This window comes from Bison bison, unplaced genomic scaffold (genome assembly GCF_000754665.1).
Source record: "Bison bison bison isolate TAMUID 2011002044 unplaced genomic scaffold, Bison_UMD1.0 scf7180017864043, whole genome shotgun sequence".
NCBI lineage: Eukaryota > Metazoa > Chordata > Mammalia > Artiodactyla > Bovidae > Bison > Bison bison.
This window is the reverse complement of record NW_011494615.1, coordinates 4,260,677-4,271,813: the sequence shown is the minus strand read 5'-3', so window position 1 is coordinate 4,271,813 and position 11,137 is coordinate 4,260,677. Positions and strand designations below refer to the sequence as shown.

The 11,137-nt window shown below is 37.8% G+C and overlaps 1 protein-coding gene across 6 annotated transcripts in view; it reads left to right on the top strand.

Moving 5' to 3' along the window:
• GOLGA4 (golgin A4) overlaps window positions 1-11,137 on the top strand; it is a 110,631-nt gene that overhangs the window by 91,610 nt on the left and 7,884 nt on the right. For all 6 annotated transcript variants that reach the window (XM_010835518.1, XM_010835520.1, XM_010835519.1 and 3 more), the window contains 3 exons: window positions 390-465; window positions 3,428-3,531; window positions 8,369-8,455. In XM_010835518.1, coding sequence (XP_010833820.1) covers window positions 390-465; window positions 3,428-3,531; window positions 8,369-8,455 — 267 coding nt within the window. The remainder of the gene's footprint in view (window positions 1-389; window positions 466-3,427; window positions 3,532-8,368; window positions 8,456-11,137) is intronic.

The window sequence follows — 11,137 nt, the reverse complement described above, 5'->3', positions numbered from 1 at the left end:
ACTCTGGGAGTTGGTGATGGTCAGGGAGGCCTGGCGTGCTGCGATTCATGGGGTCGCAAAGAGTCGGACACGACTGAGCGACTGATCTGATCTGATCTGATTGTTTTTTGTTGTTCCTGAGTATCTTAATAGATATATGATTTGCAAATATTTTCTCCCATTCTGTGGGTTGTCTTCAATTTCTTGATAATGTACTTTGAGGCACAGAATTTTGATGTTTTTCCTTTTGTTGTCTCTGCCTTTGGTGTCATATCTAAGAAACCATATGTATTAATTTCTTTTTGTCTATATTCTGTATTGCACATTATAAAAATCTAGTGGCTATAGCAGTCTTTTTTTAAACATTATTTCCATATGAATCTTGTGATTGAAATATTTGTTATTTTTAGATTCACAATTTAGAAGATCGTTTGAAGAAATACGAGAAGAATGTATACGCAACAACTGTAGGGACACCTTACAGAGGTAGGAGTGATCTCTCGTCATGTTATCCATGCATATCTTGTGTTGGGGGACTTCTGGATGATTTTTATTTTTGTCTTTGCTAATCTCATTCTTTAGAAGGAATGTATGTAAATTCATCAATAACAGCTAGTTTTATGGAAAGAAGAATAGTAATCTAAAGCAAAATTAATGTGTATTTGTTGTTTGGAAAAAAATCAGTATTGCCATGTAGAAGTGAAACTGCAGGTTCCCACTTTGTTCTCCACTTTCCAAATGGACCTAGTTTATGATTTGTGTATAGTTTTCCAGACTGTTCTGTGTATATGCAAACATTCATAATTTCTACTGCGTGTACCCATATAAACACAGAGTTATATATTTTAAGTGCTTCTGGTTTGGTTTTGTTTTTACTAATTACAGTAATACTAATTGCTGTATTTAAACCAGGATTTAAGGATAAAAGAATTTCATAAAAATAACTTATTTCAAAGTGGCGAAGGATGATTTAGAAGTATTCTTGACTTAAATTATATATGCTGCTTACAAAGAATTCTGAAGACAGGCTTGAGTCTTTATGTAGTTGTTCCCTTGAGATGGTCATGACTTTGAATAATCTTGTAACAATTTTCCCATTCTCAGTTGCACAGCCTTGCTGTATTATGAATAGTTTTATTTTGCTAAATGTCTTGTAAAGCTTTCTGCTTTTTCCTGTAAGGCAGTCAGGCATGAATCTAAGCCATTTCACATTCTTTTGTGTTTTTGAAAGCTCTTACTTATTGTTATGAAATAGCATAAGTTATTATACAGTTTTTAATTAAACAAGGACTTGCTTTAGATTCTTTCCAAAACACACTTCAAAAAGAAGAGAAAACCAACATGGATGTTTCCTATGGCTCATTGCAGAGAAGACTCTTGCTTCAAAGACTGTTTTCCATAGCTAAGTCAACATGTGTGATTCTTAGCATAGAACTGCTAAACTGGTGCCCAGCAATACATAAAGAATATAGTATTGATTCTTTTTTTTTTTTAGTTTCAACTTAAGGATTTTATACTTTCATTTTTTTTCAGTTTTAAATTGTAAAATGAACACACATGTAGTTTTTATAACTGACACACATATAGTACTAGGTGTTAGGCACTGTTATAAAACAGTTTGTCTATCAGTTCACTTATTCCTGTCCACAGTCCTAGTAATATGGTTGAGTCTGCACATTAATCTCTTTGCTATGCTTTTAGATAGTTCTTAGTGCAGAAGGCTTTTCAGATTGCCTAGTGTGCCATTGTACTGGAAGTGAATGCGAGTTTAGACTTCACATAACACAGAATTATGAATTTATTCAGATGAAAGTTTTTCATATTACGATTTCATATACTTGAACTGTATTTATTCTTTATTTTTAAATTGAAATGGAGCTTGATCTAATAGATGAACTATATATTTTGTGACAGTCTTTAAGATATTGAATCAAAGTATTTGAAAACCACTAAAATGGCATTACTACTTAATGCATTCAAGTTATTTTATCTACCTTATGTTTCGAAACAGTTTAGAAAACTTGATATAAACCAGTGCTTTTAGGTTTCAGTTCAGTTCAGTTGCTCAGTCATGTCCGACTCTTTGCGACCCCATGAATTGCAGCACGCCAGGCCTCCCTGTCCATCACCAACTCCCAGAGTTCACTCAGACTCACGTCCATCGAGTCAGTCATGCCATCCAGCCATCTCATTCTCTGTCATCCCCTTCTCCTCCTGCCCCCAATCCCTCCCAGCATCAGAGTCTTTTCCAATGAGTCAACTCTTTGCATGAGGTGGCCAAAGTACTGGAGTTTCAGCTTTAGCATCATTCCTTCCAAAGAAATCCCAGGGCTGATCTCCTTCAGAATGGACTTGTTGAATCTCCTTGCAGTCCAAGGGACTCTCAAGAGTCTTCTCCAACACCACAGTTCAAAAGCATCAATTCTTCAGCGCTCAGCTTTCTTCACAGTCCAACTCTCACATCCATACATGACCACAAGAAAAACCATAGCCTTGACTAGACGGACCTTTGTTGGCAAAGGAATGTCTCTGCTTTTGAATATGCTATCTAGGTTGGTCATCACTTTCCTTCCAAGGAGTAAGCGTCTTTTAATTTCATGGCTGCAGTCACCATCTACAGTGATTTTGGAGCCCAGAAAAATAAAGTCTGACACTATTTCCACTGTTTCCCCATCTATTTCTCATGAAGTGATGGGACCAGATGCCATGATCTTCGTTTTCTGAATGTTGAGCTTTAAGCCAACTTTTTCACTCTCCATTTTCACTTTCATCAAGAGGCTTTTGAGTTCCTCTTCACTTTCTGCCATAAGGGTGGTGTCATCTGCATATCTGAGGTTATTGATGTTTCTCCCAGCAATCTTGATTCCAGCTTGTGTTTCTTCCAGTCCAGCATTTCTCATGATGTACTCTGCATATAAGTTAAATAAGCAGGGAGACAATATACAGCCTTGACGAACTCCTTTTCCTATTTGGAAGCAGTCTGTTGTTCCATGTCCAGTTCTGACGAGCTACTGAACTCCTTAACAAAGTAAAAATAATTGTTCATTTTAGTCACCATAGACTATCTGAAGCCAACCACATAGTATTTGGGAGAGAAATACTGGTTTTAAGAAATCTTCGTCTTCCCTAGGCCTTGTCTTTTTAAATTGTTATGCCAGAAAGATGAAGCAGAAGAAGGTCAAGGCTTGGAGGAGGGGGAAGATGTGAGAAATAAAACTGCTGCAATAATACTTGTTTTCTCTTCTAAAGGAAAAATACCAGTTGGAATGCTATATACATTATAGTATACAATGTATATACATATCGTAGTGCAATCTAATACAATACAGTTGATACAAGAATAAAGCCTCTCTCTTTGTTACTTTGTGTTTTAGTTTATCTTTTTCTAAGTGCTAAGTAGCTTATCTGGTTTTCTCTTTACAGTTTAATCTGTTTGTTTGTTTGACAGGTGGCAATTTGTACCATACTGATGTCTCACTCTTTGGAGAACCTACGGAGTTTGAGTATTTGCGCAAAGTGCTTTTTGAGTATATGATGGGTCGTGAGACTAAGGTATAAATTGTGTCTGGTGATTTGTCATATGGTTAAATTTAGAAGGAAATGTATCCCATTTTTAATAAACATATTGATGTTGTGTGTTTACTGCTAGCAGACCATATATGCTGATAGTAGGCAGTAGGTAATTGTGTTATTGCTCTGAGTTTGCAAAAGTGAGTTAGCAAATCTTGCTTATATTTGTTACATTTATAAAATATTAATTTAAAAATACTGATTGTTGATGCTAAATAATAAAGATAAAAATTTCTTTGACTTAATACTTTGTGAAGCATGTGGCTATTTTTGACTTCAGATCTTAAGATTAGGAGATGAAATTTCATTTTCATGGAGACTTAAGGGTAGTGTGGATAGTATTGGAAATGGTCCTAATTAAGAATGACTATGTAGGGGTATTTAGAAATATTGTACTTTGGTCAGTGTAAGAAAGTTATTCTTGTACATATAGAGTATTGATCATTTAAAAATGACCCCACTGCATAGGTAATAATGCTTGGTTAATTTGTTTTCTAGGATGTTAAATTTGCTATAAGGTCCCTTATAGAGTGGAGTCTAGTCTTATTGTTATTTGTATCCCTGCAGTGTTTTTAAAAGCCTTATAGTGGGCATTTTGCAAATACATCTTTAATTAAATATACTTAGGAAAATTCATGAGCGTTTCTTAAAACAAAATTTTTCATTTGAAGCAGTTTCTGTTTTTGATACTGTTTCAAATTTTTACCTTCATGAATTTTTACATTGTCCTTATATGTTTGCTGAGAATGGGATAATGCATTTTCTAAGAAACAGTCAGTCAGTGTTTTAATTCATTGGTTTGTGGGAGTTACTAAGTGCTAAATTCAGGAATTAAGACAGTTCAGGGGTTGTTTTGGCAAATAAGACCTAAAAATAAGGCATTAAAAAATCTCTTAAGAGAATATTAAGAATTTATAGGTTTTAGATCCTGCTAAACATCAGGAATTACAGGGCTAGAGATCATTTGAATCCTTGATACAACAGAAATCTAATTTCAGTGTATGAAATAGTTCAAGTTAAAGAAATATCCAGTGTGATCCTCAATGTGCATCATAAGATGGATGTATTAATTCACAGTAATTCAGTGCCTTTTTTTCTTAAAAACTTTTTTTTTTAATTCAAAGGATAGCTAAAACTGAATTTTCTCCTTATCTTTAAAAAACAAAGCTAATGAAATGTAACTTTCTATTACTATGCCCTTGTTGGATAGCAGCCTATATTTGAGGTGGCTTAGGTAAAGTTACCTTGTTATTGCAGGGAAGGGAGAAAAGCATTTCTTTAAGAAAAATAGCCTCTCAGAAGTTTAGCTCCTTTGGTTATATTTGTGAGTCTAAAGCTATGATCCCAGAGTTGTTGCTAAATTAGCTATTTAGCCTTTTCTCAATCTATGAAATGAGAGTGTGACTGCCTCAGCCTGTGTGTCCTGGAGGTTGCAATCATGTATGGGGTGAGATCCTTTCAGAGTCTTGATTCCTAAAGAAAGGCCCAGCCCAGCAGCAGTTACCTTCTGGGGTGGGGCCAGTTCAGCCAGGTCTCAGCCTGTGCTTTCGGAGCTCTGCAGTTATCCTGGGCTGTGACTCGGGAGACAGCTTATATTATAAGGAATGTTTTTGAGGCCCAGGCAGCTAGGCATCTCTGCTGAGGAGCCTCTGTGTGAGCTGTATCTCCAGCATTCAGTGTGCTTTCCTGGTTACTAAGAATGAGTAGTCTTTCATTCTGCCATCACATTTTATAAGTCAATATTGAAATAGATACTCAGTTTAATTTATTGCATATTTATTGAACACTTACTGTATGTGGCCTGATGTTTATCTCCATGATGAATCTGGAGATGAAAATGGATATCATCCTTACTTTTAAGCTGTTTACCATATAGTGGGAAGGTGGAGCTGTTTTCATTAGGCACAGTGTGATACAGAGTGTAGCAAGGGCTCTGAAAAGCAGCACCCCCATATTTACTTGTGGGGAGGTCAAGGGCATCATGGAGAAGGAGGTGTGTATACAGGCCTTTACCTGGGGGCATAAATTTTGATAGATGAGCTCAGAGAGGAGGAAAGCCCAGACAGAAAGTCCTAGACAGGAAAGTAAGTGTGGGCTTTCGAATGACAGGGAGACTGCTCCAACTAAAGCACTGCCTCTGTGATGTGGAAGTGACTCTGCTTAGGGCTGCAGGGTGTAGACGGCCTGGAGTGTTTCAGAATTCTACCTGTAGGTTATTGGAGGGTGGCCCTGAAAATTTTCAAGCAAGAGTCGACGCACTCAAGGGTAGACATGATGTCTGTTTTTAGACATTTCTTTTGTTGATTTGCCCAGTTCCTGTATATTAACAAAGAATTTGAAATGGAGACCAGGCTGTGGTTTTAGGATGAGCCAGAATACATTAATGGCCTTTGTGATTTGGTCATCATCTGCCGTTGTTTCTTGTCCAGCAGGATCTGTATGTCATCCCACCTGTCTTTCTTCATCTTGCTTTTGCACACGTTGTTCCTTACTTTATGAGGCAGATGATTTTTTAGACCACATGTGTGATACACATTCTTACAGTATGAAGTTAAGTAAACTCCGGTCTTTCTTCTGTCCTGGCACTTTTTTCCCTTGGATTTTGATCCTTCATGCTATTTTTGGTACTTAAATTCAGCCTGTTCTCCATTTCAATAGAAACTGTTTCTCATTCTATCCTTTATTGAATTCTCTAAGGAAAACCTGGTAGGAGAGGCCACTTCTAAACCAGGTGGCTCATTTGAACTTTTCCTTACTTCCCAGGGCCTGAGGATATTGTATGTAGAGTAGACAGGCTGATTTCTTTCCCATGGTATGGCAGAGAACCTGGGCTTTCCATTAAAGCCAGGGAAGAGCTGTAAGTCTTTACTGGGTAACAAGCTGCAAATTCAGCATCGCTGATGAGTTTAGAGGTGGGTTTCCCATTTAATGTTTTTAGAAGTGTTGTGAGGCAACTAGCCACAGTTCTTTTTTTTTTTTTTTTACATGTTTGTGCCTAAGTGTATAATATATATGGTTTCATAATGGGTATAAGTGGACTTTCGGGTTATTCGAACTTGATAAGCTAAATTTACAGAGTGTTAATAAAAAGAATATTGAAACAGTTACTACTGCTTATTTCTCTTGCCATTTCATGCCACATATATGCTTGGTTTCTAGACTTCAGTTTAGCACAGAAGATTCTATTCTGTCTAGGCAATACAGTTTAAAGGGTGAGGATTTTTGTAAAATGCCTTTGGTATTCTCCAGGAACTAAGTTGTATTAAAGGTTTTTTTTGATCATCAGGCTGGCAGCTGCTGCTGCTGCTAAGTCACTTCAGTTGTGTCTGACTCTGTGCGACCCCATAGATGGCAGCCCACCAGGCTCCCCTGTCCCTGGGATTCTCCAGGCAAGAACACTGGAGTGGGTTGCCATTTCCTTCTCCAATGCATGAAAGTGAAAAGTGAAAGGGAAGTCGCTCAGTCGTGTCCGACTCTTGGCGACCTCATGGACTGCAGCCCACCAGGCTCCTCTGTCCATGGGATTTTCCAGGCAAGAGTACTGGAGTGGGTTGCCATTGCTTTCTCCCAAGCTGGCAGAGGCAAAGATAAAGGAAGGAGAGTCAGACTCTAAAATCTTGCTCTTTATGGTTTGGGGTTTGGGGTTGAAGAATAGTGTTAGTTGACCTGTTAGTTGAAATAAGTATTAGAAATACATGAAGTGCCTTGCCTAGGTTTAACACATAATAGGAATTTAAAAAATGTTAGTTCTTTTCTAACATCTCCATTCTTCCTGGAAATAATTATGCTTTTCTCCTAATGCTGTGTGTTCCTAAAATTTTGATTAACTATATTATGTCATCTTTTGCTCCGTGACCTTCTGCAGTCACACTTCCCTCCCTCCCTGCAGTCTGCCCAGAACACATGCACAGTCACGTAACTGTGAACACAGAATGTTAAGAGTCAGTTTCCTGGGTGAGCCTCCCCGTCCTCTGTAGCCCTACAGTAAGGAGCACTGCTCCTCGTCCTCAACAGAGCACTAGTACCTGAATTTGTATGTGAGCGCTGACCTTGTTATCCTACTTATTTCATAAGTGGTATCTTCTTTCCTCTCTGTCTCCCTCAAACCATCTCATCTTGATACAAAATAGGGAATTTCAGCCTTTGAGGAGAATTTTCCACGAACTTATGGGTGACAGTCTGGCTTACGGTATATTTATTTAGATCTGCACAGTTTATGATCTTGTTTTGCAAGCCACCATGTGTAATGTTTTGATTCATCCTGTTTTCTACCAAACAAAACATCTTGTGTTTATTTAAAATGTAATTTGTATTTCTATTAGGCTGATGTGCTGCATGTCTTAAAAAAATACCTATAAGCATGTTCATGTTCATGCAGTAGCCCATGTTTATGAGATATATGATGTGATTTAGTTCAAGCGGAACTTGGGAGTATCTAATTCTGATTATTTAGAGCATATGTTTTGGCAATACATCACTTATTAGATAGATTTCTACAAATAAAAAGCCTTATAAAATGAATGAGTAATAAAGTTTCATTTTAATAAGACAAAGGGCCAAGAACATTAGAACTTTATATGGCTTCATGCTATTGTGAATACATCTTCTTAAAATAATATCAACCCAGGCATTGTGAGGGGTCCTTTCAAATTGAAATTCTGTAATTGACTGTTATTTCCTTGACTGATACCTTCACATCATACTTCTTTGGTCGTGGCTTCCATTGAGAGCACTAAAGAATCCCGCTGCAGGACATGTCAGAATGGGGTGAGAGCCATCTGCCCTGCTGCCTGGTGACTGTCTCCTGTCTTTCTTGTAGACCATGGCAAAGGTTATAACCACTGTACTGAAGTTCCCTGATGATCAGACCCAGAAAATTTTGGAACGAGAAGATGCTCGACTCATGGTAAGCTTTAAGTATAGGCTACAGATAGAAGACAACTTTATCTTGTCTGTTTACATTCTGTCTCATTTACAAAGACTGAGTTGGTAAGAGAAGTTTAAAAGTTTTCATCTTTATTGTAGTATAGCCTGAAAAGTGAAACTACATTATGAATATTAAACTGAGGGCAAATCTGAATGGATGCCCTCAAGGAAAGAACAATCTTATTTAATAATATATATGAGGTTGATACTTACATGAGCTGTATGAAATTTCTGGAACTTGGGCTCTTTCTGGGAAGGACAGAAAAGGCATTTGTTCTGGTATGTTGAGTAATAGTTTTTTTAAACCAAATTATATCATGATGTAGGTGTTTGGTAGATTATAGTTCCTAAATCTATTTCAATTGATTTCCAAATATAATAATTCTGAGTGAAAGAAAAGCATTTTTTAGCTTTTGGCCTTTACCCTACAAGGGAAAATATCAATAGATAACTGAATTATTGGGAAATTTTTGTGTGAAGTCAGCTATGATTGAAATGAAACAAGTACACACCTCATAAATTATACAAAATTGCCCTTGCCTAACTTCTTTTTGTCCTGCACCAATACCAGAATAAGATCCATTCTAAGCAGAGTATGAACTCTGTGATGTTTCCTGTCTGACCCCAAACTTTCTCTTTCTTCTGTCTTTTCTTGTCTTACTAGTAGCCTGCAGGACTTGCACATCTTCCCCTGCAATCTCTTTACCTATTTTGTGATGACAGTACTGCTCTTCTTTTACTCTCCTATTTAAAGCAAACAAAGATCTGCTCTTTAGTGATGGGTTAGCCTACATCTGAATGTCTCCAGTAAGAAAGACTAAGTCAATAAGTAGTTACATCTCAAAGAATACCATCTTATCTCTACTGACTATGTGTGTTTCTTAAACAAATTCTGGCTTATCATGAGCCCAAATAGCCCTTTCTGTTGGGGTCGCAAGTCTGTTCTGGTTCTAACCTGTGGAACTCAACCAAAAACCCTGAGATGGCCTGGATGGAAGGCTTTTATCCTACAGGCTAACCCCCCTGGCACTTATCAGCCCCCTGTGATGCTCCTTTTCTTTGACCCAATGCGTACTCTGACATCTTCCTGGCGTCCTTTAAAGTCATCCAGCATCCCTGACTTTAGGCCCAACTCCATTGTATATTGTGTTATCTGTATATATTTTCTGGGACAACTGCAGCTATTCTGGCTAGCCTTTAATTATGTTTTTTTTTTTTTTCCTTAAAACATTTCTCCCTGGTATCTAGTGGTCTGAAAAATATTGTCATACCTCTGTAGTTAGCTCTGGTTATAGGTATTTTTGATAGAGAAGTAGGTAACTATAATGTATGCCCTTCATCACTAGAGAGAATGTTGTTTTAAATTCTAGCAAACATCCAATTCTGTAACCTGTAGTTCACTCAGAGTGGTTTTCCTCTTCATTGAGTAAAACAATTGTCTTTATGAAAACAAAATCTCCAATGCAGTTTGAGCCTGTTGACATGATTCTGTCATTATGGTCCAGATATTTAAGAAAATATTTTAAAATGAAGTAAATAGAAAGTTTTTTTTTTTTTTTTAATCTTCATTCATTCTCCTGTAGCTGCTACTTGATGATGAGGTATGGCCAACCTCTCCTCTTACTGTTAGGCTGCAGTTTGTCAGGATTTGGAATATAGTATAGGCTCGTCCTAAGTCACTGCTTTGGCAATGTGGTAGGACATTTGCCCTCATCCTGTACCGGTACCCCTGGCCCCCCTGCCCCGGCCAGTCCCCCACATGCAGCCTTAGATTGTTTTGCCTTGAAAGAAACTTCGAATAGATTACATGTAAATAGTGAATCATGTAAAATGGGAACACATGTACATCCATGGCTGATTCATGTCAATGTTTGGCAAAAACCACTACAATATTGTAAAGTAATTAGCCTCCAATTAAAATAAATAAATAAAATTTGAAAAAAACACACAAAAAACCTTTGAAGACAGATGGAAAAGTTTCTTTCTTTCTTTCTTGAGTTTAACTGAAAAGCAATCTTTGCAAAACATTACATTGTTTATTCATGAATAAAGTGGTATTCATTCTAGATAGGGATGAATTGGTGACTGATCCTTCCTAATTACTTATCCCAGAGGCTGACCTGCTCAGAAAGAAAGCCCCAGACTTCCACTACTATTTTAAGCAGTCTCATCCATCATTCAGTTCAGTTCAGTTGCTCAGTCGTGTCCGACTCTTTGCGACCCCATGAATTGCAGCACGCCAGGCCTCCCTGTCTATCACCAGCTCCCGGAGTTCACTCAGACTCAAGTCCATCGAGTCAGTGATGCCATCCAGCCATCTCATCCTCTGTCGTCCCCCTTCTCCTCCTGCCCCCAATCCCTCCCAGCATCAGAGTCTTTTCCAGTGAGTCAACTCTTTGCATGAAGTGGCCAAAGTACTGGAGTTTCCAAGGAAATCACAGGGCTGATCTCCTTCAGAATGGACTGGTTGGATGTCCTTGCAGTCCAAGGGACTCTCAAGAGTCTTCTCCAACACCACAGTTCAGAAGCATCAATTCTTCCCGCGCTCAGCCTTCTTCATAGTCCAACTCTCACATCCATACATGACCACAGGAAAAACCATAGCCTTGACTAGACAGACCTTTGTTGGCAAAGTAATGTCTCTGCTTTTGAATATGCTGTC